We start from the raw sequence: 25761 nt of genomic DNA, 5'->3' as shown, positions 1-25761 counted from the left end.
AGTCCTAGTTTACTTCCATCATAAGTTATAATAATGCTAGATGATGCATTGTTAACTAGTATGCTTAAGACGGCTACTTCTCTCTTTGGAGATATTTACACTTGACCACTTATGTTATCTTTCATGTTTTTGCAAATGTGTGGAATGAGGTATGGTGATTGATGACATGTTTTTGGGAAAGGTGAGATGGTGTTGTGAAAACTATGAAAACTTGTTTTTGTTGGGAGTGAGTAAGGTAGTCACAATTAATTGTCTGCATCAAAACCTACTTTATGCTCAAAGCTTCGCCTTATATCCTTATTCCTTGATAATCCCTTAAGCATGTATCAACTCCTTGAGTAGCATTAGGACTTACTAAGTACCTTGTGTACTCACTCTTGCTTGCTGATAAGATGAGGAGCCAGCGTTCCTTAAGCATGTATCAACTCCTTGAGTAGCATTAGGACTTACTAAGTACCTTGTGTACTCACTCTTGCTTGCTGATAAGATGAGGAGCCAGCGTTCAACTTCGTTGAAGATGGAGATGATGAGTAAAAGTCTAAGGTTGTGTCTGCACCCAAGTTGCATATGGCACTAGGCCATTATATTGGTTATCGTCGTTGTTCAATTTGGCCGGTTAGCCATGAATGTAATGAATCATATGTATCAAGACCTTTGTATTGGAAGATGTTTGTGTTGTCATCTTAATCGAAATATGACTATGATGTTATTATGTTGAAATCTATATGTATTAGTTATTGTTATAGAGATTGATATAGGAGGCATGGGGACATCTAAAATTGGGGTTTGACATGTGAACCGTCTGGATTCATCGGGCCATTGCTTGTTGTGCGCTCACAAGAAGGACGAGGAGCACCTGCATCACTGCACAGGCCGCCCACCCGTCTGTACGTTGCTCAACTCCCAGCAATCTCTCTATCCACTCCAAGCCTCCATCTATGTAGCAGAAGAAAAATGGCTCATAACCAATGCCAATGCTCCTTTGTCCTCTCGTTAAATCCACGTCGTTTGCGCATGTTCTAGCCCAAGTGGCCCATCCAAAGTGCTTGTGCGTCTGTTGGGTGGGCCTAAGCCAGTTCCAGCTTGGCAAGAGGCAAAAGGTGGTACATATCGATAATTTCTTAAATATTAAAACTTGATGCTACATGATAATATGCTACAAAATATGGTGTTTTGTGCAATACACTCCATGAAATTTCTCCAAAATCAAAATAAAAAGGAATCATGTGAATTTTTCTCCATTGAAAAATCTGTGAAACAAGAATCCTATATTTTCTCACAACTGCAAAAAGGCATATCAGTGCCGGTTAAAAAATAGCTTTAATGTCAGTTTTTCAACCAGCACTCTTTAGTCGGTATTGATATTCGGCTAGTATTAGTGTTGATTAACCACCCTACATAGTTGACATTTTCATAGAATAAAAAAAGAAGAAAATTGGCGATGAAGTAGCATCCGAGCCGGCTCGGATGCCACTCCCTTGCCGCCACCACCACTGCCACCACTGTCGAGCTCCCTTTCTTCCTCACCGCCTCCTCATCCCCCCTTCTTCCCAGATGATCGAGCTCAAACCCACCACACCGAGCACCACATACACAAGCAAAAGATATTGTAGCCCAAAAATCAAAACAAAACCTCAAAACCCCGGAACTTCTCCTGGTCCTCCCCCTTCGGCTCCAAGCTCATCAGCATGTTGGCAATCACCTTCAGCGTGAGCTAACGAGCAAGAAACCAAAATCTCAATCAAGATGTGAAGAAAATCTTGTGCAAGATTTCAAGAAATGGCATCTACTTACAGATGAGGCCTCTTCTAGCATGAGGACTCTCCTACCGAGCCATGTGTCCAGCGTCTAGACGGCGAGCTCGTTGATGAAGTCGGAGTACTTCTTGAGCGTGTCGATGGAGAGCGGCTCGCCGATGAGCCGCCGTAGCTTCTCGTGCTCCTCTCAGTTGGTGGTGAGCAGGCTCGTCGGCCCCAGCACCTGCTTGCCGGTGTGGAACAGGTTCGGACAGCAGGATCCGGGCCACGACGCTCGCTCGTGCCAGGAGGAGGAGGAGGATGGCGGCTAGCCATCGGAGCACCTGTAAATCAGGAGAGAGGAGGAGGAGATCCAGTTTGAGAGAGAGAAAGGGAGAGAGGAGGGGATCTATTCAGTGAGGCTTGTGGTGAGGAAGAGATAAGTCTCTAGAAGTGAGGACTGAGCTGGGCGTGAGGAAAGAGATAAGGCTCTGTGGATGTGAGAACTGAGGCGATGTGGACCAAAATTGTATTGGAGGCAAATTTTGGGTTCGGACATATCAGTACCGGTTGGTGGCTCTCGAACCGGTACTGATTGTCCTTTTCAATGCTGGTTTTTATTGACTCAGTTATTTTTCGCACGTATGAGATTAAGAACTGGCACTGATATATCTTCAGTCACGATTTTTATATAACTGATATTAATAGTGCATAACTTATGATCTATTCTATAGTCTCCTTGAAACCATATCTTAGACATTAAGATATGTTCGGTGTTTAAGCCCTTCAACATATCAAATAGATGAGTGGCTGTAGCCTGCAGTCATGAGTCGTGACCGATGGCTCATGGGTCACAGTCACACGGCAGATGAGAGACAGATCGATCGCATTGCCTACGACTGACGAGAGACGCATCTTCTACGTATCTGTATTGTACGGGCGGGCATGCAAACGGATCATGTGGAATTTTTAGATTTTAGTCTTTTTTTTAAAAAAATGGATCTTTTTACAACATCATGACATTTTGCGTTGTGGTTAAATAGCATGGCGTCGTGATAATTGATATTATGTAGCTACCACGTATGATTTTTCAAATTCAAAATAGATGATCGTTAGCACGGCGCTAAATATCACGGTGTCAAATATCATGACGCCATACAAAATGATTCATTTTCGAAAATTATTTTCACAAAGATCTATTCATAAAATATGTTAAAAAAATCAAAATGTAAAAATTCCACAACGGATCATCGTAGCAGATTGTCATCTCTCTCCTACGGTAGCAATGCGTAGCCCAACACTCCAATTCCAATGGAGGAAGCAATGCAACCCCCAACGGGCCGACCTGTGCGCCAAGCCCGAGGAAAGCATGCGATTTCCGACGCCCAGCCGTGCGCAGACGCCGGCCCGCCGCGTCCAATTAACAGCTGACGCTGGGTCAAACGTCCATCTTCCCGTGCACCAGCAGCTAGCTGCCTTTCTCCGCGCCGTGCACGGCGAACGGTGCGCGGAGTGGGCGTGATGCCGCGTGGGTGACAAGCCGCAGGCGTCGTGCACGGTGAACGCGCCCCGGCCGCTTCGGCCATCTCAGGTTTCGCTCCGGCGCCTCACCGCCGAGCCCCGACCTGGCATGTACGAGCTCTTTCGAGCATGAGCTGCGTAGTTTGGCTGGCCCAAAGCTCGATTGTCATTCACTTTATGCTCATTGAGCTGTGTGGTATTGGCCTCTGGGCGCCACTCTGCAAAAAAAAAAAAAAAAAAAAACGATAAAAAAGGACAAGGTGTTCTTGTTGCATGAGCGCACGGGCCCTTTACACCGCAATTCTCCCGAGCAGAAGTTTGATTCGGGAGTGCCGTTCTGCCGCCTTTTAGGACAACAGGGTGGCAATTTCTTTGTGGCCGCTGCTTATTTAAACCAGTAAGCCTATGGGGAAGCCACGGCTAAACGCGGATCATCAACAGCAGGGAGTATGAGTAAAAAGACAAGGAGAGATGCGAAGTCAATCAGCCATTGGAAGTTCACAAGCTAGCATCATATGATCGTTGGCGATAAAAATCGACTAGCTTAGTTAGCACATGTGCTTGCTTATTACCAACACTAACCACGTATCAGAGACAAGCGGCAACCACTAGGTGCTGATGGCTGCAGACCTGCAGTACATTGCAGCGCCACGCTGGCTTGATCCTCCTATAGGACTCACAAGCACAGTTGTAGTAGTACTCGTTCGAGGAGTAGTACACTAGCTGCAGCAGCTGCTCGTTCGAGGAGTGAACTGGCGCAGGCGCAGCAGCCCGAGTCAGAGGCCACGGGAAGGACCAAACACGACGCAGACCAGGACTCGAAAAGCCGCAGGAACCAAGGACCGAAGCACGGCTCTCCCTGCGCGGGCGCGGCACCCGACAAGACCCGCACCCTTTCCAACAATCCAACCTCCACACGCCCCGCGCCGTGCATTCGCGACGTCTCCAGGCTCCAGCCTCCTCCGTCTTTAGCCGTTGCCGCTGCCTTTGCGCCTCACTCACGCACCGTCATCCGCTTTGGTTCACGGGGGCGGGCGATGGCGTCTGCGTCGGCGGGCTGGGCGTGGATGGCGGAGGCGGCGGGCGAGGAGTTGGCGAAGCTGGAGGCGGTAAAACATGTGAACTAGGAAGGGGTTTATCTTTGCTACTTGTTGAACCAGTAATGAAGAAGAACAAGAATATTCGTTTCTCTGAAGTTTATCTTGTCTTCAGTTCATACTTGACCCAGTTCACGAATTCATATATTGATGTTGATGATTTCTGATACAGATTGCGATGTCATGGTTCAAACGGACACATCTATATCCCGAGTCCAGAGAAGCTCTCGCTGGTGCAACGGTAGGGGCGCACCGTTGCACCCTACCAGCTAGCGTTCGAGCGCCTCACCCGCTTAATGAAATCCCGGGGGGGGGGGGGGTCCTCCCCCCTCAGTGCTCTTTTTTTTCTTCTATATCCCGAGTCCATGCGGAGATTGCAATTGAAAAGATGGTTGCCTGGGATCCACGCTCTGGTGCACCTGCTAGTCCTTCCTATGTTCGTGTAGTTGACTGTTCAAAGTACGGTACAATTGTCAACAAAGTACATGGAACCCAGGGCATCCGGCTACATAAAGATGAAGGTGTGATGCTTAGTGATGGGGATACTGTGACTTTTGGAACTGGTAATGCTACCTTCAGGTGAGTACAAGTCAAAATATGGCATCCATATGCTAATGCCTTCACTCACTACAAATCTTTGATAATCATTTGTCACTATGCATATGAAGAGCTGATCAATACAGGCCTTTATCTTTGACATTTTTTGTTTGACTCATATGTATCTTTCTGATCCCTTGGTGCGAAAGTTGAATGCATGAAGTGTACTTATTTCTGTTTTCCTAACTGGCAGGTTGTCATTTGTCCCCATAGTGGCCTTTTTTCATGGCAGAAAATTGACGAGAATCGATCCATCATTGCAAGCAGTCATGATATCTATTGGTTAGTGGTAATCAATCCCATACTTTTATTCTGTAGTGGAAATGCTGTTAGTTCATTAGGAAGAACATATTCTCTTTTGCACGCTAATGATGTCCACCATTTTTCTTTTGTAAGGTGCATACGCTACTCGTAAGTGGAGTGATGAATGCACGCATGTTCTTGTTGATGAATCATGTTCGTTGACAAAAGCTTCCCTCGGTCAGCTCCTGCTGCATCAACAGAAGTTGGAGGCATTAACTTCAAACGCTTTAGAAAGGTACATTCTATTTTAATTGATCAAGTAATCTTTCTTTTTTTTTTTGCCACAAACAACTGAATGGTAGCACGTTTAATTATGGGTCTCCAACCTTTTACTTTAGAGGGAAACAGTTTCTGGAAACAGCTTCAAGGACCTTGTTCCATTTGCACGAGAACCATACAGGCAAGAGTGAAAAGACTTCCAGTGAAATTTGAACTTTATCCGTAGTTTGGCACTAAAAGCTCACTGAGTTTGGTCTTCTTTCTGCAGAGAATCTGACTACGGACGTGGCACATTAACCAATTTCATGGGGGAGGAGAAGCGGCGGAAACAAATGGAAGCCATTGCAGAGGACCTCTTCAACAATGCAAAGGTGCCTGTCTATACTTTATGTATACTCCCCAATCTTGTCATGTGCATAGTTTAACCTCGTGAAAATAATCAAATTTCAGTCAAAGAAAAGGGCAGCTGCAGCTGCTGAGTTCGATTCACACCCTACTTACCGGTCGCAGATGAAAGCTAGGAGAAAAACATCACTTTATGTGCTCCACCTGACTCTTTGTTCTGAGGCCTAGAGAACTGCTTGTCATTTGCTAACCAGAGCAACAGTCATCTTCGTGGCACCCTCAATTCTCCACTTTTACTGAAGATTTTCTGGAGGAACGAGAAGTCGGCGTTTTTCCCAGGGTTCTTTTCTCACCAAGGCGAGATAAGCCGGCTTAGTGTAGGTAAACATAGGAAGGCTGAGTTAGATATGAACTGTATCTGAGGGCTAGTTTCATGCTCTGATTTTGGCATTGCATGTTGGATAGGTTTAACATAGTCCAGAAATTGAGCAATTCTCACTTCTCATTCTCATGGTCTTTGTTTGGTCTCATAACTGTTGTACTCGAGGACTCTTTCTTCGAGTCCGCCCCCTAGACTTCAAGCTTGACACCTAACGCCGCTTCAGCTAAAATGTTGCGTGATTAGTCCATGAAGAGTGTTTGCTGTTGCCGCTGAGAAGAAGGTACATAAGAGTTGCAGCTTCTTGGCGCTGCTAACGTATTAGATAGCAAAACCACAAAAGTAGTTCCTCTTATGTGCAGCTTCGCTATGGAAAATCATCTGAGATCTTTTGAAAGTTCAAGGAACAGCAATAGTTCAAGACTGACTTCAATATTACTTGATGTTGTTTGATGAGGCAGGTTGGTTCGGCAGATCATCTCAGTGAACATGACCACCCTTGCGCACATATGACCAAAGCAGCTAACAATTTCCTATGTTTGCCAAACTCTACAAACTAGACCACCCATTCGTCCATAAAAGCAGAAATACAAACTAGACCACCCATTCGGAAACAAGAAGTGCTTCCACCTCTCATGAACTTGGACACGGAGAAGCTTGCCTCAGCTTGGCTTGTAGTAGCATACCCATTTCATCTGCTACCGTTTTCTTTTTCGTAGCCATCTGCACACATAGTAACGAAGGTTCATCTGCTTAGACATCGCCTTGTATTGTATTCAGGATATAATTGTGCATCACAAATAAGATATATCCAACTTCAGCATATCAGCTACAAGCAATGGCCCATTAACTAAAAAAAATATGTCACATGCATTGCTTCATGACATTGTTTCGTTTAAAGGAATATAAGTTCAGCAGATTGGGATCAGGTAGCCAAGTAAAGCATAAGCTTATGTGATCAATAACACAACTGTAGTTATCAAAACAGACTTTTTCATTCATGTTGCTACCATTTAATTTACATAACGATCCTGTTCCAGTTTCCTTTGTCTATTTACACAATTATACTGGGCAGCCCAGTCAAGTTATCGCATTTGTAAAACAAGAAGTCTTCATGAAAAACATCACAAGATGAAATATTTCCAAATATATATATATGGCTATGGTGGGAGAGTAATTGCACAAAAGCTTCCAGTCACTAAAAGTAGCGAGTTTATGTTTTTAGCACCAAATATTTATGCTACTTTCAACAAGAATGTAACAAATTCACGTATTGTGATTTATCATTGACCTATTTTTTTAATGTAACAGTGCATATTATTAACATGTGAAAATGATTCAAATGCAGTGGTAAACCTTTCACAGTTAATGCAATATGATCACCTTGCATGCTAGTAAATTGCCGCAGAGAATAGATATTAGCTGTATCTATTTCTACATTTGCATTTAAGAAGCTTTGGTTTTCTTTAGAAACTTTCAGCTCATTTTCTTCCGTTGTTGGGTAAGGGGATGACAATTGTATTTACAGTCTAAAATACAATTCCACTTGATAAGCAATTATGTTAGGCACTGTAATCCCATCTTGCCATCTAACTTGACCAGTGGCGTGGTGACAGAACTGGTTCTTTGGTAACCAGCATGCTATCATTGCTATGGGTATGTCAAGACAAGAATCTAAGGATATAAGATAAGGTAGAATATACAGACAGTGCGCTAGTTAGTAAATATAATAACAGAAGTAGAACCAGTTCCTCTGAATCTCCAAATCATTTTGTATCGTAGATGAACTAAAAAATATATATTCATCTTCAAATTGAACTTATTGATGTCGATATCCTGTCAGCTATCCCTAAGGTCAAATAAGAATTATGATCATTTTGTCCTCAAGGCAGGCAGAAATAGCAACGTGTACGAGAGAAGAGCAGTCTGGCAAGAACATACTTCAAGTAGTTCGTCAAAATTGGACTTCAGTAAATTAATCTTCCTTTCACAGTATTCTTTTCCTTGAGCCATAGTTTTCTGCATGGTAAACATAAGGATCATACAAACGTAATATAAATGCAATGAAAACCTGGATCATTTGAACACAAGTATTTCATGGCAATGCATCGCCTCGTTCATTTCACAAAGTTCAGGAAGATTTAACTAAAAATCCCTACACTCTAAATCAATTTCTCCCCCCCCCCCCACCCTCCAGGAGCCAATCACTGGATCATGGGGACATCACTTGAGCCTTCAAGGCTAGTGATCTTAGCTTCTTTGCCATCAGAAAGGCTGACAGAGGCACATAACACGACAGAGCAACCAACTTTAAATATTTTTTGTCATTACCAAATTTGCACTGCAACATGATGCTGCGTCACCGATTATTCGATCACCCCGGTTAACAGAACGCCTACCGGATTGAAGCCATATGTTTTGGCACAAACGAAACAATGTAGCGAACTTCACAGAAGTACTGAACAAACTAGCATAACAGAACTTCTAAACCAATCAGGTATGCAAACAATTTCAACTAGCCAGGTTACCTCGATGAAGTAACCCGTGCCGACGTCAACGAGGATCTTCTCGGCGTCGTCGAGTGAGCCGGGCACGTAGAGGGACGCTGTGAGCGGCACGAGCATCTTCTTCCCTGCACACCTGAACAGGACTCAGTTAGCCAGAAAATTAACACATGCGCCCCTATAGCTCAGTGGTAGAGCGTCAGTCTTGTAAACTGAAGGTCTGTAGTTCGATCCTGCATGGGGGCATTTCTTTTCAAGCCATTATAATTTTTATGTGATAACTCCCATCACTTTGTGCGTTTTTTTTAAGAACTCCAACTTTATAGTTTTGACGAGTAGAACTGGGATCAGAACGTATTCTGTTTTAAAGATTGTATACAACTTTGACTTGTATTTTATTTTCCTTGTGTTCCTAAAATTGGTTTAGAGACCTCTTTTAGTGAAAGATATGTACACCCAAGTCCACTGTAAAAGACTAGCCCTGGATGGAGGGTTGTCCCACTACTTAGACACTTCTTTGTTCTTTTTATTTGTTTTCTTATATAATACAACGAGAAGGTAAATACTCCTTTACAAGCGTGCGTGCATTTGTCGTCCCGCACGCACGCTGCATCTACCATCCGTCTCTCATCTGAGGTCGGCAAGTGTGATAACAACTGAATTGCGTTCACATGGTAGGTTCCGGGCAGCATTCACATGAGAGCTCCCTAACCAGTTCTCGCTCATTTATACCCTCGTTTTGTCGTTCCTCGCTCTCTCCTCACACCTAGCAGGTTGTGACCACATGAAGCTTCCCCATGGTTGGGCCAAAGCAAACCTGAGTAGCGGCCGGAGCTCCCCCATGATAGCGGCTGGTGGCGAGCCCCTTCCCCCTCGCAACGGCATCATCTCCACCCCATCACCATGCAAATCCATGGCGTCTTCCTCCACGGCTACCACGGACACAACGTCATCCCTACCCCTTCGCCAGAGCTCATCCAGGCGTGGGCATCGGTGGTGGCAAGCGGCTTCCTCCACGGCCATCTCGCACGGGGCGATTTGAAGTTTTTTGTCTATTTTCTCCATTTAGTCCCCTGATTTGTTCTGTTTAATTGGTGATTTGTTCATTTCTCCTTTTATTTCGATGCTCACGATGGTTAGGATTTGATTCATGGTGTAATTTCTTTGTGTTTTTAGGGTCCGATAGAATTGGAGTAGAGGGAGCCTGGTGGGGGAATCGAGAATTTGCGATCTGAAGGTTCGATTTGATCTACTTTTGCTCCATTATTTCTCCTGATCTATTCGATTTGATTGCAATTCGTTTATTTCTCCAAAATTTTTGTGTTCGTATGGGGTAGGGTTTGATTTGCGGTGCCATTTTGTTGTGTTTAGGGTTAGTTTGAGTTGGAGCAAGGGAGCATAGCGTGGGAATCAAGAACTTCAGATCCTGTTTTTGGGTGAATAGCGCTCCCATTATCATGAAGATTTGTGTCGGATCCCTTTTTAGAAAATTTGTTAGTGTCGAGGGTCGTGGTGTTCGATTTCAAGTGTGCAGCACCAGTCTACTTGTTTAGTGAGCTGATTTTATTGATGATCTGAAGTGAACATTGAAGCTGCTCGGCTAGCAGTGATGAGAACTTTTTTGAGTAGTATTGGTTGAAGTCCACTGAAAGTTCATTTTATCAGATGCTACTTTTGTCAGTAAAGTATGGTTATAGCATGTAATAAGATTAGTTCGTTTGGGTGTTACCTGATTTTGCTGTGACATCTGCTCAGCATGCTGCTAGAGATTTATGGCATGTTTTCGTTTTTCTTTTAAATTCTGCAAAAGATGATGTAATTTCATTTTCTGTTAGTGTAATCCTAGGTGTCCTGTAGGAGAAAAGGTTTATCTAAGAAAGTCGATTTGCAAAACGCAAATTACGAAAATATTCACTTCTAGTGAATCTGCTTGCACTGAAACCATTAATCCTTACTCTGGAGCACAAGTGTTGTTTGTTTTTCTATATCATAGATAAAACCATGTTCTAATTTAGCCCTCCGCATTACTTTGCTGGAAATTTTCAATTACCTCACACTCAACTTGAAAATGCCTTTATCACCTTTTTTTTTCTTTTCACACTGACCTAATTTGCTTATTGATTCACTACGATTTGCTTATGCATTTTAGCAAATCTGCCTATTATCCTAACGTATTTTAACAAAGATGCACAATAGTAATTTTTCATATAGGTTTCGTAGTTATGATTTACTTCTTTTTGTTCCGTGGTAGATGGACGTCAATATCATGTTAATTGAATCATGAACTGCTCCTTTTTCCATGGTGATGATATATACATGTTCACATATTTATGTACGATGTGCGATTCATATTTGCACTCGTGATAATGAATAGCTAAAACTGCATGGGTACTGATCTGATTTAACTATGTTGGTAATTTTATGATACTATGTAGGCAAATTTAAACTATCATGTTTATGTGAAATTCTGTGTTTTTTTTTAATACAACAAACTTATGTTATTAGACTATGTAGATTTGCCCACAAACTTATACCAACTTGCTTCTAGTTTTCTGTCGACTTGCTTAATGTTTTTCGAACTTTGCAAAATTTGATCTCAGAATTATATCAAATTGCTTGCAGGTATGCAATTAGCTGTTTTCTTGGATTGTATAATTTGCTTGCTGATAAGCAACAAATTGTGTTGAAATTTTCAATAATTTTTCTCTCAGATTAGATATTTTCACTTGTTTGTTCCATACAAAATGCTCTGATTTTTTTGCTTGAAAACAGGGAGCAGATTGATCTATTTGTCCTTTTCTTTTTGCCTTCACATTGTTTCTAATTTGCTTTCTAAATCCAGTTTGATTTGCCTTCATGTGATTTCTAATTTGCTTTCTAAATCCAACCTGATTTGCTTACACATTTTAACAAAAATGCTTTTTATGTGAATTCCAGTGGACAAGCAGAATTTCGAGATGGGCTTATATCATGGAGAATTCATGCTACAGTAAAATTGGACATATCTAGTGTGGCACAGGTGAAGTGTTGTGAAGCTTAATGCTATGGAAATCAAGTCTAGTGTTGGACTTCAATAAGAACTATACTGTCTACGAAGAAACTTGTGAAAATATCATGTCCTTGTTCTGTTGTTCAGCACTTGTGGTGATCTTTGTCTTGTTTCTCTTAGGTACTAGTTGGAAACTTGTGAAAATTAGAGAATTGTACTTCAACCTTTTTGATTGATATATTTCTAGGAAAAGCACAACCACCAAGAATATTGTACATATCAAAGTGATTTTCCATTTTGTTTGCAACTATTCTAATTGTGCTTCTCAAAATCAACTATTTATGTGCAAATATTACATTGATTTTTGTTTTTTTGTTCTTAAACCTAAGCGCTATTGCTTTAACTGAAAAAAAAATTAATTTGGTTTTGCTTTTGTATGATCACTGAAATTTATGCCAATTTACGTGTATATTTTTCTATCTTGCTTCTGAGCCTATTTTGATATGCTTATAACATTTAACAAAATTGCTTATGTACCTGGATGAATCCAGAAGAATTTGGATTTTTTTTTTAACTTTTTTGGTCTGTTTTTGCCGCACATTAAAGTGGGATATGAAAACACAAGTGCCTAGAAGCACGAAGCTAAGCAGCTCAAAAATGGAAGGGTGCACGTGCATTCTGACTGTTTTTTTACCTTAACTGGGTGTGCGTGCCTGATTAGGAAACCAACTAATCAAGTAATTTCCCAATTAAGGGTGCGCGGACGGATGTGCTAGTGCATGCACGTGCATGCATTAGCTTGGTCTAATTTTTTTTAGATGTCGGATGCTTCTCACTAATGGTAGCAACATGTTAAATTTAGGGAAATACTTCTTTAATTCATTCTAGCAAATTTGTTGTTCACTTCTTTTTAGATCAATTATATTGTTCACTTTGAGAAGGAACATTGTACCTCAACCATAATTGAAGAGGGGTTTTCATCTCAGATTTCAATAAGAGGTTGTAGGCTTCTAGCATGGTTACAAAGATACCATAGCCACCAAACAAGCCTACAAAGACATAGTACCATATGCATCCATATGTTATATTATCAACTAAATAAATCCCTACACAATGAGTATGTCTAGACTATTAAGACATGAACAATGCTAGGTGCTTATGGCTAGGTACTTAAGTAAAGAGAGCGTTAAGCGCCTACATAAAAATTATAATTTCTAATGTAAATAAAGACTACATGTACTTAAAATATGTATAACTATCTTATTAGCACTAATATAAATAATGATACTTAACTAAGCTTCTTGTCCTCTACCTAAGCACCTATGCCAAGTTGAGAAAAAACATATTTTTCTATAAGCACATCCTCTAAATACCCCATTGTACATATTCTTAGTTATCTTTGATCTAGGTTTTATAGGGTTAATGCAAACAGAGGTTCACATATGTATTCTTGGATCCATGACAACTTGCATAATGCTACTCTTGGGTTCAAAACCGTAAAAAGAGAGAGATTAACTTCTTGCATCTTGAGATTGTCTATTAATTTTCCATAAAGCAGTTAGAAAGCTTTAGTTTTATAATATTTGTAGATTTCAGGAAAAAAAGGTCGTTCATTGGTTGCCCCTTTATTGGAAGTTCAATTTTGAGCACAACTCTACTATGATTTTTTTTCCAATGAATTCTACTATGATTTTAGATACAATTTCAAATACAAGTTCATCCTATTTCTCTATTGGAAATGCAATTTTGACTCGCTATGTAATGTACTAACATTATTAACTATAATCGTGTCGTTATATTGTTGATAAGTCTGACTCAAGGTTCTTTAATAGTTCTAATAGTACGATTTTGTCACAAGTGGCAGTTCCAATCAAAATTATTACTGTCGTGTTCTACTCCAAAAGAAACACCACAAACCAGGAGGTGATCCTATCCCACCTCACCAAGCCGAACACAGACGCGAATCATCTTGTGGTCGAATCCACCGTTCATGCGATCCAATGGCTCCCCTAGCTCCCATCTTCACAGATGTTTCCCCTAGCTCCCCGATGCCATGCGACAGCTTCAACGCATGTTGCACGCTCGACGGCTTGCGCTACCCATCAACTGGAAAGAAATTATATGAGATCTGGTCTCACAGAAAGATCCCCTCTTGTGCATGTCACGTGTCCTCCTTCTTCCTCTCAGTTGTACGTGTCAGCCGTTAAATTAGGAAATGACGGTATGGATCATAATCTCGTAAGGATCTTTTGGTAAAAGATCTTATAGAATTTTCATTCCCATCAACTCGGAGGACAGTGGCCCGTGGTGGGGACCGACAGTAGGACGCAACCGTAGGAGCTTTCCCTTGGAACTAGGCAGCATTTTGGAATTAGAACATTTTTAGTCTCTTTGTCAATTAGATTATGTTGATTTGGATTATTAGCCAGAGCATCAACAATATTCTTGCATCAAAATCACCTTTTCAAATTACATCAAAATCGAAATTGCAACTTCCTAGCCGCATCTCTCCCAATTGAAGCTCAAAATCATCATGACGAGATTTCATGAGCAACAGATGACAGATATTTCTTCGAAAGCAATGACTATTGATAGTGTGGCTGATAGTTCTTCAGCAAGAACACTTGCTCTTCCATCGGTGACCTCAGTTAACAATCCCTTGGCATTTCTGGAAGACTCGAGTTGCCGGCGCAGCACTAGACAAAGTGTCAATAGGGATGGTTTCAGGCATATTCAGCTGGAAGACCACCCCCGTAAGCGACGTTGTACCTGGACTGAGGTCCCAGTCCGTCCCACAGATGCTGCACAACTTCTAAACAATCCACCGCAGCCACATGATGAACTGATTCCGGGGCAGATACCTAATGAAATGTTGAAGAATTGGGGTGTGATATGCAGTGTTCAGCCAGAGGACATCACTGATGATGTTCTGAATCAGGAGCCTTTGGAGATGGTTATAAATGAATAGATCTTGGAATATACTTTGTTGGAACATTCGAGGTATTAATAGTGATAGTAAATGGGAGGCTTTGAGAAATAAAATTGAAGAGAGTGCTTGTTCCATCTTCTGTTTGCAAGAGACTAAGAGGGATATATTTGATTCACAATATTTAAAAAAAATTGCTCCAAGAAGGTTTGATAAATTTGATTTCATCCCCTCAGTGGGTGCTTCTGGTGGTATTTTAGTAGCTTGGGTTAGCTCTGTCTTTGATGGTATGGTTATTGAGAAACAAAGCTATGCAATTTCATTGTCCTTTGTGGCAAGACACAATGGAGAATCCTGGTTTTTGACCTCTGTATATGGACCTTGCACTGAGCCCACCAGATCTGAATTTATTACATGGCTTAAAAATATGAATATTCTGGATGAAGATAATTGGATCATTATGGGAGACTTTAATTTCTATCGATCTTTGGAGGACAGAAATAGGCCTGGGGGTGATATACATGATACATTTCGTTTTAATGAAGCTATTGGTCATTTGGGCTTAACAGAAATACCTATTAAGGGTCGTGCCTATACGTGGAGTAATATGCAGCAGAACCCTTTGCTAGAACAGTTGGACTGGTTTTTCACTTCTGTAAATTGGACGACGACATATCCCAATACCTTGGTGCTACCACTAGCAAAGCCAATCTCAGACCATATACCTTGTACAGTGGTAATTGGCACAAGTATACCACGATCCAATATTTTTAGATTTGAAAATTTTTGGCCTGAGCATCCTGGATTCATAGATACAGTGAGGAACTCATGGGCTACCCCTATTTCTTATGGGAACACTAGCACCAAGGAAATTTCCAAGAATTTCAAAAATCTTCGGCATGCTCTTAAATTATGGAGCAGGAACTTGTCAAATCTCAGTAAGCTCATCGCTGAATGTAATAAGATTATCCTTTTTTTGGACTCTCTGGAGGAATGTAGACCTTTGTATCTGAATGAGTGGAATTTCAGAGTTATTATCAAGAAACATTTGCTCCAGTTACTCAAGTATAAGAATATATATTGGAGAAAGAGACATACAGTGAACCGGATCAGATTAGGTGATGAGTGCACAAAGTATTTTCATGCAATGGCTACAATTTCATACCGGAAAAATGTTATATCTCAGCTTCAGGATAGCACTGGCAATGTGGTTCATGATCATGATTCGAAAGCTGCACTAATTTGGTCTGCTTTCAAAAATAGAATGGGAGTTACCTCTGATCCTGTCATGTACTTTGATTTAACTGATTTATTCATACCACAAGATTTAACATCTCTGATCCAGCCATTTACAAAGCTTGAAATAGATTCTGTCATAAAGTCCCTTCCAACAGATAAAGCTCCTGGCCCTAACGGTTTTAATGGTATGTTCATTAAGCAATGCTGGCCTATAATCAAAGAGGATTTCTACAAGCTTTGCAGTGAGTTCTTTGATGAAATCATTGATTTGGAGCCCATCAACAACTCCTTCATAACCCTGGTGCCGAAGGTTAATAATCCAGAAGGAGTAAATGACTACAGGCCAATCTCTCTCCTCAATTGCAGCATTAAACTTCTTACCAAGCTTTTGGCTGAGAGGCTCCAGTTGATCATATTACAACTACTCCACATCAACCAGTATGGTTTCATCAGGACCAGGTCAATACAAGATTGTTTAGCCTGGTGCTTTGAATATATCCATCAGTGTCATCAATCAAAGAGGGAGATAATTATTTTGAAGCTAGACTTCGCTAAAGCCTTTGACACTGTGGAGCATTCTGCTATGTTAGACGTCATGAAAGCAATGGGTTTTCCAAGAAAATGGCTTTCCTGGATGAACATGCTATTCACATCTGGTAACTCTGCTGTTCTTTTAAATGGAGTACCTGGGAAGCAGTTTAAATGTAAAAGAGGGGTTAGGCAAGGGGACCCTCTCTCTCCCCTTCTATTTGTCATTGCGGCTGAATTATTGCAAGTAATTGTGAACAGAGCATTTCATGATGGTCTTTTCAGAGCCCCACTCCCACAGGCTCATACTGATTTTCCCATTGTACAATATGCGGATGACACCTTATTTATAATGGAAGCTGATGCCCCACAGCTAATGTGCCTCAAAGCATTGCTCAATACTTTTGCAGACTCCACAGGACTGAGAGTTAATTATAGTAAATCTCAAATGATACCCATTAACATCACATCTGACAAGGCCGAATCTTTAGCACTCACTTTTGGTTGTCAATTGGGATCTATGCCGTTTTCATATTTGGGACTACCAATGGGTACAACAAAGCCAAGAATCGAAGATTTCTCACCCATTATGGATAGAGTGGAAAGAAGGCTGTCCTCATGCTCGTCACTGCTAACATTGTCTGGCAGGCTGCAAATGGTTAATTCTATGGTCACACCAATCATCACCTATGCCATGTGCACTATCAAACTGCATAAGGGAGTAATTGAGAATATTGATAGAGCAAGAAAGCAGTGTCTATGGAGAGGTAATGACAGAAGCAAAAAGGGAGGTAACCTTGCAGCATGGCCTTTGCTAATTAAACCTAAAGATAAAGGGGGCTTAGGTATCATAAACCTGAACCTGCAGAATGATACACTTCTTCTTAAGCATCTACACAAATTCTATTCCAGACAGAATATCCCTTGGGTCAATCTGATATGGTCCTCATATTATACTGACAAGATTCCTCATGCCACAAGAGAAGTTGGATCCTTTTGGTGGAAGGATGTGTTCCGATTAAATACTTTATACAGAGGTATAGCTACATGCATCATAGGAAATGGTTCCACTGTTCTTTTCTGGGAGGATGTTTGGTCATCTGAGAGGCTGGCAGATCGGTTTCCCCGGCTATTCTCATTTGCTCGGACTGATTAGACATCAGTTCGGCAAATTATGGAAGCACCTGATATGGAATCTCTTTTTCATTTGCCGCTAACCCAGGAGGCTTTCCATGAGATGTTAAGTTTACAAGAATATCTGCAGGCCATTCCTTATAATGAGTATGAGAATGATCAATGGGTTTTCATTTGGGGAAATAACAGATACACCTCAAGTCGAATGTATAGATATGTTTTTTCTGGTGTGCAGGCACCAATAACCTTCAAATTGCTTTGGAAGGCTAAGAGTATGCCTAGGATAATTTTTTTTGGATGGCTCCTCATTATGGATAGATTAAATACTAAGGATATGCTCCAGCGCCGTAACAGTAATGTTCAGTCTGGGACAAACTGTGTTTTATGCCAAGATGATTTGAGGGAAACAAGGGACCATCTATTCTTTGAATGTGATTTTGCTCAACACTGCTGGGCCCGGATTGGCATTTACTGGCTGGAACATTTGGAGATCCATGGGAAAATTCTTGCAGCGAAGCAGACGTCAACCTCTTCCTTCTTCATGGATGTTTTCCTCATAGCTGCATGGGAGATTTGGAAGCTACGAAATTCTGTTATTTTTGATGGGATTCAGGCAACTCACCAGCTATGGATCAGACGCCTTAGGGAGCAATTTTACCTTCAGTCTTTTCGATTTTCGGAAGACAAACGTTTACTTTTTATTCAGTGGTTAGAGACAGTCTTATAAGTTTTAGTACTCCTCTCTCCCCCTCCCCCTCTCCCCCCAATGCTTGTAAATATCCTCTTTATAAATGAAACATGAAGTGCTGTGGGGAACTCCCCCACAGTTTGCCCTTCAAAAAAAAGATCATGCAAGACTCGGGAAAGAAAATCAAAATGTCTGTTGTGCCTGAACAATTCACCCCGCGGTGACCTCATCGCCTCTCAACCACCTCGTCTGTGACCCCGTAGGGATGGTAATTTATCTTAATTACCTATTTATCCGTGGGTAAATATTCGAATATGATAAAATATGAGTAATATTTAGTATCTATGGATATGCTCGTGAATAGACAATACTACCCGACGGATAGAAGGGTATGAATATGAGTAAGACACATTCATAACTGCGAAACCCATACACCTATCATATAAATATCCCACTTATAAACCCTAACATTCCACATCATATAAATACCTCATAACCCACCTCTCTCCTCTTCAACTCCTAACTGCCCATCACACCGCCCCCAACGTCGCCCTAGTTCATCCCTAATTGCCTGCCACCTTGCCCCAGCAGCACACACTGCATCGCCCCGGGTGGCCCCATCGCCCCGCCGCCCCATCCCACCAACCTGTTTCGTCGCCGCCCCGCCACATCACTCCAGCGCACCCAACTGCCATGTCTCACCGCCCCCGGCCCGCCGCATTACCCCACCACCCTGCGCTGCCCCAGCCCGCCCAACTGCCCCCGTGGCACCGCCCTGTCGTGTCACCTCGCCTGGCCCACTCTACCACCACACAGGTAAACGGGTATACCCACGAGCGATGAGTTTGAGACTGACCATTCATCCATGGACGTTCACGGGTATATCCATAGATGAATAAAAAACCGATAGTTACGAATATAGTTGATCACTATCCGTACTCGCCGTACTCAATTGCCATCCCTACCCCAGGCTTCTTGTTGTTGTGGTGGCTGGATCAGGAGGTCCAAGGGGACACCCGCGACGGCGACATTGATGCTGAGGCCTAGGGTCAGTGGCGGATCCAAAGGGTGGCACGGGTGGGCCGTGGACCACCCTAAGGATTTAGCCGTATGCAACCTGTATATACGTAGCCGTGAGTGACCAGAGAGAGGAGTCGGTGGAGAGCTGCAGAGGTAGCCTAGCCTGCGCTGCGACCAAGTGTCTCTGCATGTACAAATGCGCCTGTCTCGGCGGCGCCCCACGCGCGCGTTTGCATGCATGGATGGATGGATGCATGCATGGATCCCGCGGAAATCGCGCGATGCTGGATTTTTCTTTCTGTTCTTTTTGGCGCATGGCTCTGCGTGGCTTTTGCTACTTGCAACACGGTCATTCACGCAACCTGGTCGTCTGCGGCTCTGCGCGCTACGTTACGTTGTTTGTGCTCTTGTTGGTTTACTGCACTGCCTGCATGCCGGTCATGGCTTGCCCGTCCTTCATGCAGCTATGCAAGCACATGTTTGTAGGCTTGTAGCCCACGAAAGGGAAAATATTTGCTGAAAAAATTGCAATGAAAATTGCAGACTTGATTAAACCTTAGATAGTAGAGTGTAATGCTGAAAAAAAGGCTCTTAAACTATCAAGATAATGGCAATGAAAATTGTACAAGTACTTAGTATACTATCAAGAGGGTCACGGCAGGAGCGGCGGCGGCCGGCGGGCACATGCGCACCAGGCCCAGGCCACCAGACCGGGCGAGGTTCCATTTTATTCGATTTTAGCAATTGTAATTTGTACGAATGTAGGGAATGGAATAGAGAATTGAAATATTGAGTATCATTGTGTGTAGATTTGTATGGTGCTTTTGATAAGTTCTATATTTGTATGTTGGTATGTTATACATGTGGTGTTAAAAAAAAATTATATCAAATTGGACCACCCTTACCTAAAATGCTAGATCCGCCACTGCCTAGGGTCGGCGAGCTCAGAGAGCAGAGATAGGTTACGGTATTGGAAATCTCCTCCATGGCGTGGACAATCTCGGCGGACGGCGGCAGCCGCGCCACTTGCAACAGAAGCCATACGCTGGGAACTTCAGACCTTGCCGTCTACGGTGCCTACGATGCTGCGCGGACGGCGGATCCTTTGGCGACTGCACCTGACATCTAATCCCCGATCCACGACGCTTCGTAAACAGAACCGGAGGAAATCGCACTACACAAACACACAGCACTAGAAATCGAATACCTAAATTCCAAAAAGTCCCCAAAAAGAAAAAAAAAACTCCCCATCGCGGCCGCCACGAGATCGCCGTGCGCCGCCATGTCGACCCCAGCCGCCGCCTACTACGCCGCCGCCGCGCGCAAGCAATACTTCTGCTACCAATGCAACCGCACCGTCCTCCTCGCGGCTTCCGCCGCCGCCGCCGGCGAGCTCTTCTGCCCCGACTGCCGCGGCGACTTCCTCGAGGAGGTCACCGTCCCCGCCCCTACCTTCGTCCCCTTCCCTTTTCCGTTCCCCTTCGCCTCCACCACGTTCCCCGCCGCCAACACCACCTCCACCACCGGCGGTTCCCCTTCCCTATCGTCCTCGTCCTCCTCCGCGGCGACCTCCCCGTCCCCGCCCAACGACCTCCCCGCCTTCCTCAACAACCTCCTCGAAATCCGCGAAGACCGCCCCAGGGTCGGCGCCGGCGGCTCCGGCTCGCGCGCCGGCGGCGGCACCGCGACCCCCGAGAACGAGCTTGAGGTCTTCGACCCGGTCGTATTCATCCAGAACTACATCCACAGCCTCATGGAGGGCGGCGCCAACATCCAGGTCCTCCTCGACGACGCCAACGTCAGCCTCGGCCCCGGCCCCGGCCTCGGCCGCGTCGGCGGGGCAAGCTTCGGCGACTACTTCGTCGGTCCGGGTCTGGAGCAACTCATCGAGCAGCTCGCCGAGAACGACCCCAACCGCTACGGCACACCGCCAGCCGCCAAGTCTGCCCTCTCCGCGCTCCCTGACGTCGTCGTGACAGAGGCCATGGTCGCCGCGGTGGAGGGCACTGAGTGCGCCGTTTGCAAGGAGGATTTATCGCCTGGGGAGTTGGCCAAGCAGATGCCCTGCAAGCACATCTACCACGCCGACTGCATCGTGCCCTGGCTTGAGCTCCACAACTCGTGCCCCGTCTGTCGCTTTGAGCTGCCCACTGATGATCCTGATTATGAGGGCCGTAAGGCCTCTAATCCGCAGCCGGCTGTTGGCATCGCTGCTGCAGCTGCATCTGGGAGCTCTAGTGCTGCTCAGGAAGGGAGGGAGGAGAATGCAAGGGTGGTTGAGAGGAGATTCAACGTGTCTCTGCCATGGCCATTCAGTGGATTGGGAGGGCAACCATCGCAGCAGGATGGGAGCAATGGGGGAAGTGGCAGCAACTCACAGGACAGTGGCTCGCAGGATGGCGGCACACCCAGCAGCAAGAATTGAGCACAGTTGTGCTGATAGTAGGAGGTATTCTTATAGTAAAACACTGCTACTGTTATCGGATACGGTTTTTTTAAGTAGATTATAACCTACCTGGAACTATTTATTCTACCATTGAAGCTCGATTTTCTCTGTTCTGTGTTTTGACTGTAGAACTAACCTTTTTCTTAACCAGAAGGTAGGAAACATCCAAATTTGGTGAAATTGTGGTAAAACGCAATGGCATTTGTGCATCCTAAATGGATATCATTCTTTAGAAAAATCTGTAGAAACCCTGATATTGCAGGAATAGCTGGAGAAGCAATAATATAAACTTAATTACTCACCTCCAACTTCTAGTGTATCTTTGATGTGCTGACCACCTTCCAATGTACAGTGACATTGGCATGTGCTTGTTCACTCTCCAGTCTTACGATAAGTTTTTTTGTTAAAAAAAAAAAAAGAATTTGATGCTGTGATTGTGTTTGCACTGAGCAAGCGAGTCTACCTATAGAGGTCCATTAGTTCTATTAAAACCCTTTGTAACAAATTTCCCAAGTGTAATTGTAAACACAGTGGTGGAATAGTGGATGATAGTACTCAGTATGACCCTAACGTCTGAATTCACTAATTGCCTTAGAAGCCAAATGTGTTGGTTAAGTTCTTCAGGGTGAGGATCCTATCATTGTACATACTGAACAGAGCACAGTCTTATCGATTCTTTAATTACATGATTAGGAATCAATTCTTTATTTGAAGTAGAGGAAAATTTAAATACACATTATACTTATTGTTCAGGAATCCAATAGAAAGTCATCTGCTTCCAACCCTCCATGGAAAACCATGTGCTTTCTATATTAATCCTATCTTCCTATAGAAAGCTCCTCTAATTTCTACCATACCTTCTGACAAAATATCTATCAAAGCCATTGAGGTCAGCTGCCCTGTTAGGAACATAGGATTTATGCACCGAGAACCTTGTCATCAGCATCATTGTATTCTCATAAATTTTCCACAACTTATTCATCATTGAATGCCCACCTAGCCACCTGAGACCAGAAATACCAAAACAAGAGTAAGTGTTGTTTCATATTTTCTGCATGCTCAATCATCTGGTCAACATCTGTCTGTATTGCTGAAATATGATTTCTCCTTTTTGCCTGTGGAACTTGGTAGATCTCTACTTCCATCTTATTCCTTCCTCTCTTAGTATCATTTCTAGAATGTTTCAAAATGCAAGCACTATTTCTAGACTACAAGGACCAACATAGCTAGCAGATAGAAAGTGCCCTCTAGTTTTTCCAGAAAGGGTAGTTGAACAATCAGATAAGTTTTTCCAAGGTTACTATATTTTCTTGCTCATGTGCCATATGGTTTATCCAGACATCTTCCTCAACTTAGCTTTTCTTCACAATTGCTTACGTAGATAGCCCCCGTGGCAATTATAGCAAACTATGATCTGTCATGTTGCGTTAGCTGTTGAACAGTTACACAACTATAGCTTAAAGGCTGCATAATGATGGCTTGGATTGTTGAAGATTGCTCAAACTGCATGTTAATCTGTGCATACTTTTCTTCATGTCCTTCCTCGATCCTGGCAACAAATGTTAATTAGTTAGCATCAGATTTCATGAATGGGTCATGGGTGCATTGCAACGAAAGCTTTCATATCATTGTATTGATCCTTTGGAGCATATGTATATTTTTTTAATAAATTTTGGGGTCGTTCCATTTTCCTTCTACTGGTGTTTAATTAAAAGTTCTTTATGTGCACTGATGGTTGATTCATAAATGAAGTCAATGCAGCAGAACCATTGACTCAGCTTGGTGAGACTAGTTAGACATCTTCTTTGTTCAGCGATTTTGTTTCCTCATTCTTTGCATGTAGTCATCAGTTAACCACCTTGCACATATTTAGTCAATTAATTCTCTGAGGATGTACTTAGACCATTAGACCACGTTAGCGCCTTTCACATTTTACAATTATTCTGACATCTTTTTGATGTGTGCATCTGATAAAATCAAAGGCCCATTCGTCATTCACATCATCTTGAAAACTAGTGATAATATCTCAGGCTTTGACAGTGAAATCATAATTTTCTTGGGCCCATATTTTATTTTTCTAAAGTAAGAAGAGTCTAGAACAGCTGGTAGTTTCTAGAGAAACAATGATGTGAACATAGAAAAAGTCAATAGCCCCAACACTTGAGCTAGAATAGATATTGTTTTGAGGATGGCCTGCTCTAATGATGTTTCTAAACTGTCTCTGGAACGTGCTAGATGAGGTTGCCAATAAGACTACTCTAGAAATACCAGTCGGTCAGTTATTAGGTTCAATCTATGTTAGCTTCAATTTCTTCGACTTCTTTATTCCTATACACCGAACGGTTTCCAGTTTGCTTGTGCATCGGTTCATGTTGCTATATCCCTTCTTTGCACTTGCACATGAGATGCATTGCTTTTCCGCTTTTGTGGTTTTTACCAACTACTAACAAACTATTCACATGTGCTTGCAGATTCACCTCTTGGCCATCCGTTTGAAAAGCCTACAATATTTATGTGTCGCTGTGACTATACCTACAGACATCAAAGAACCAAAGAAATTTACAGTCTGTTATGGAATGATTGTTCATTCCTGTTAGGTCATGTACAAAAGGCGCAAAAACTGCCCCCGGCAGAATTTGTGCGTTGAGAGTTGAGACTTTATGTGCAGATTTATTGATCGATCCCGTTTCATCAAAGGGCAAATCTATCTTAACCTGACGGCTTGTGCCAAAAGCGCAAAGTTGGCGGAAATGCCGTGTCTGTGTTTGCGTGCCTTGCAGAGCTGCAGAGCCCTCTGCGGCTGCAATTCCGTGTTAGATCCTATCCAGATATCTATTTCGTGATTTGATGACCGGACTGAAGATGAGAGAGAGTCTTTCTTAGAATAAAGTCATATAAATTTGTTTCCTCTGTCACGGACACACCTTATTATTCTGAACCTTTCCCGTTCGAATGCTTTTCATGCGCTATTTATATTCGAGCGTTGCTCGACGAAATGATGCATGAAACGAATACAGTTGCAAGTGGATAGCTAGATGTCTGCCTCGAGCAAATGACGGCGTGCATAATCGACGATGTCGGTCGAGGCTGGGGCGATATACTCCGAATGCACACCACTGGAGTAGTAGACAGCAGGGCGAACTGATGCAATGCGGATGGACCAAAGTACTGCCAAACAAGCCCCCGCTTTTCATGCAATGGAGGCTTGGAAACGTGACAGAGTTACACGGGATTGCTACCGATGGACGCTGTGCCAATTTTTTTTTAGTTTGACTGCGACGCACATGTGCGTTTGGATAGTAGTCATAAGTTGGCACGCTTCCGAGCTTACACGTAATTTTTTTTTTCACTCATGGATTTTTTTCCTCCGCCAAATAATTAGCGCCTAGCTTTTGGCGGGCCGTAAACGAGCTCTAGCTCGGTGGTGGGTGCGTTGTGGCCCGCCTCACCCACCCGGGTTTGATCCTAAATCGGTCCAGGTGTTATATGGGGATTGTTTTCCGATTGATTCAAAGTATGCATATATATATATATATATATATAGAAAAACTAGTATGTACTCCTGGGTGTATGTACTCCCACCTCTCATATACCACTTTTACACGTGTGTTATACTTCTTTATCACTTTAAATATACTTCATTAGTAATTACAAGATACTACAATACAAATTCCAAGAAATTTTTTATGAAATTCCATGATTTTTATCATAATTTGCGTATATACTTCTTTTATGTATAAAAAGAGTATATAGCAAAAATGAAAGGCTAACATTGAATTTTTTTTCATACAACTCATATTGGAGTATCTTAGAATTAGTATTAGAGTATACTAAAAATGATAAAAGAGTATAAAGTGTTTGTTTAGGTGGTATATTGCATGTGGGAGTACATACTCCTAGGAGTATAGAATAGGTGTCCTAGGAGTATGTACTCCCACATACAATATACCACCTAAACAAACACTTTATACTCTTTTATCATTTTTAGTATACTCTAATACTAATTCTAAGATACTCCAATATGAGTTGTATGAAAAAAAATTCAATGTTAGCCTTTCATTTTTGCTATATACTCTTTTTTATACATAAA

The 25761-nt window shown here is 42.7% G+C and overlaps 3 protein-coding genes, 1 long non-coding RNA gene, 1 other non-coding gene and 1 pseudogene across 5 annotated transcripts; 5 read left to right on the top strand and 1 right to left on the bottom strand.

Annotated features, from left to right (window-relative positions):
* Window positions 1-4530: 4530 nt before the first annotated feature.
* On the top strand, window positions 4531-5412 carry LOC133903700 (nibrin homolog; the record flags this gene model as incomplete). Its single annotated transcript, XM_062345141.1, has 3 exons — window positions 4531-4933; window positions 5145-5233; window positions 5348-5412. Coding segments are annotated over exons 1-3 (555 nt in total), but the record flags the coding sequence as incomplete, so codon positions are not given.
* A 5-nt stretch (window positions 5413-5417) lies between these two features.
* Window positions 5418-6323, top strand: LOC133903701 (nibrin homolog; annotated as a pseudogene).
* Window positions 6324-6830: 507 nt separating this feature from the next.
* Window positions 6831-9321, bottom strand: LOC133904072 (prefoldin subunit 5-like). Its single transcript, XM_062345543.1, has 4 exons — window positions 9276-9321; window positions 8726-8829; window positions 8139-8216; window positions 6831-6920 (listed from the first exon to the last, which is right to left on the bottom strand). Exons 1-4 carry the CDS (start codon window positions 9319-9321, stop codon window positions 6831-6833), a joined length of 318 nt encoding a protein of 105 aa, XP_062201527.1.
* TRNAT-UGU (transfer RNA threonine (anticodon UGU)) lies at window positions 8876-8947 on the top strand. The gene has a single exon. It is a non-coding gene; the product is annotated as a tRNA-Thr (tRNA).
* On the top strand, window positions 9321-12006 carry LOC133903653 (uncharacterized). Its single transcript, XR_009907317.1, has 2 exons — window positions 9321-9938; window positions 11639-12006. It is a non-coding gene; the product is annotated as an uncharacterized LOC133903653 (long non-coding RNA).
* Window positions 12007-20213: 8207 nt separating this feature from the next.
* Window positions 20214-24367, top strand: LOC133903622 (E3 ubiquitin-protein ligase RING1-like). The gene is made up of 2 exons (XM_062345049.1): window positions 20214-21674; window positions 24143-24367. The coding sequence occupies exon 1, from the start codon at window positions 20508-20510 to the stop codon at window positions 21648-21650; it is 1143 nt and encodes a 380-aa protein (XP_062201033.1). The 5' UTR covers window positions 20214-20507; the 3' UTR covers window positions 21651-21674; window positions 24143-24367.
* The last annotated feature ends 1394 nt before the right edge of the window (window positions 24368-25761 follow it).

Source organism: Phragmites australis, chromosome 21 (genome assembly GCF_958298935.1).
Source record: "Phragmites australis chromosome 21, lpPhrAust1.1, whole genome shotgun sequence".
Lineage (NCBI taxonomy): Eukaryota > Viridiplantae > Streptophyta > Magnoliopsida > Poales > Poaceae > Phragmites > Phragmites australis.
The sequence above is the reverse complement of the archived record's forward strand: the minus strand, read 5'-3'. Positions and strand labels throughout refer to the sequence as shown.

Excerpts from the sequence above, each read along its gene's own strand:
- LOC133903622 (XM_062345049.1), top strand. The coding sequence starts at position 20,508 with ATGTCGACCCCAGCCGCCGCCTACTACGCCGCCGCCGCGCGCAAGCAA.
- LOC133904072 (XM_062345543.1), bottom strand. The coding sequence starts at position 9,321 with ATGGTAGATGCAGCGTGCGTGCGGGACGACAAATGCACGCACGCTT. Across the intron at positions 8,830-9,275 it reads CGACAAATGCACGCACGCTT|GGAAGAAGATGCTCGTGCCG; the intron begins GTAAAGGAGTAT and ends TCAGGTGTGCAG. Across the intron at positions 6,921-8,138 it reads ATTTTGACGAACTACTTGAA|ATGGCTACGAAAAAGAAAAC; the intron begins GTATGTTCTTGC and ends CTATGTGTGCAG.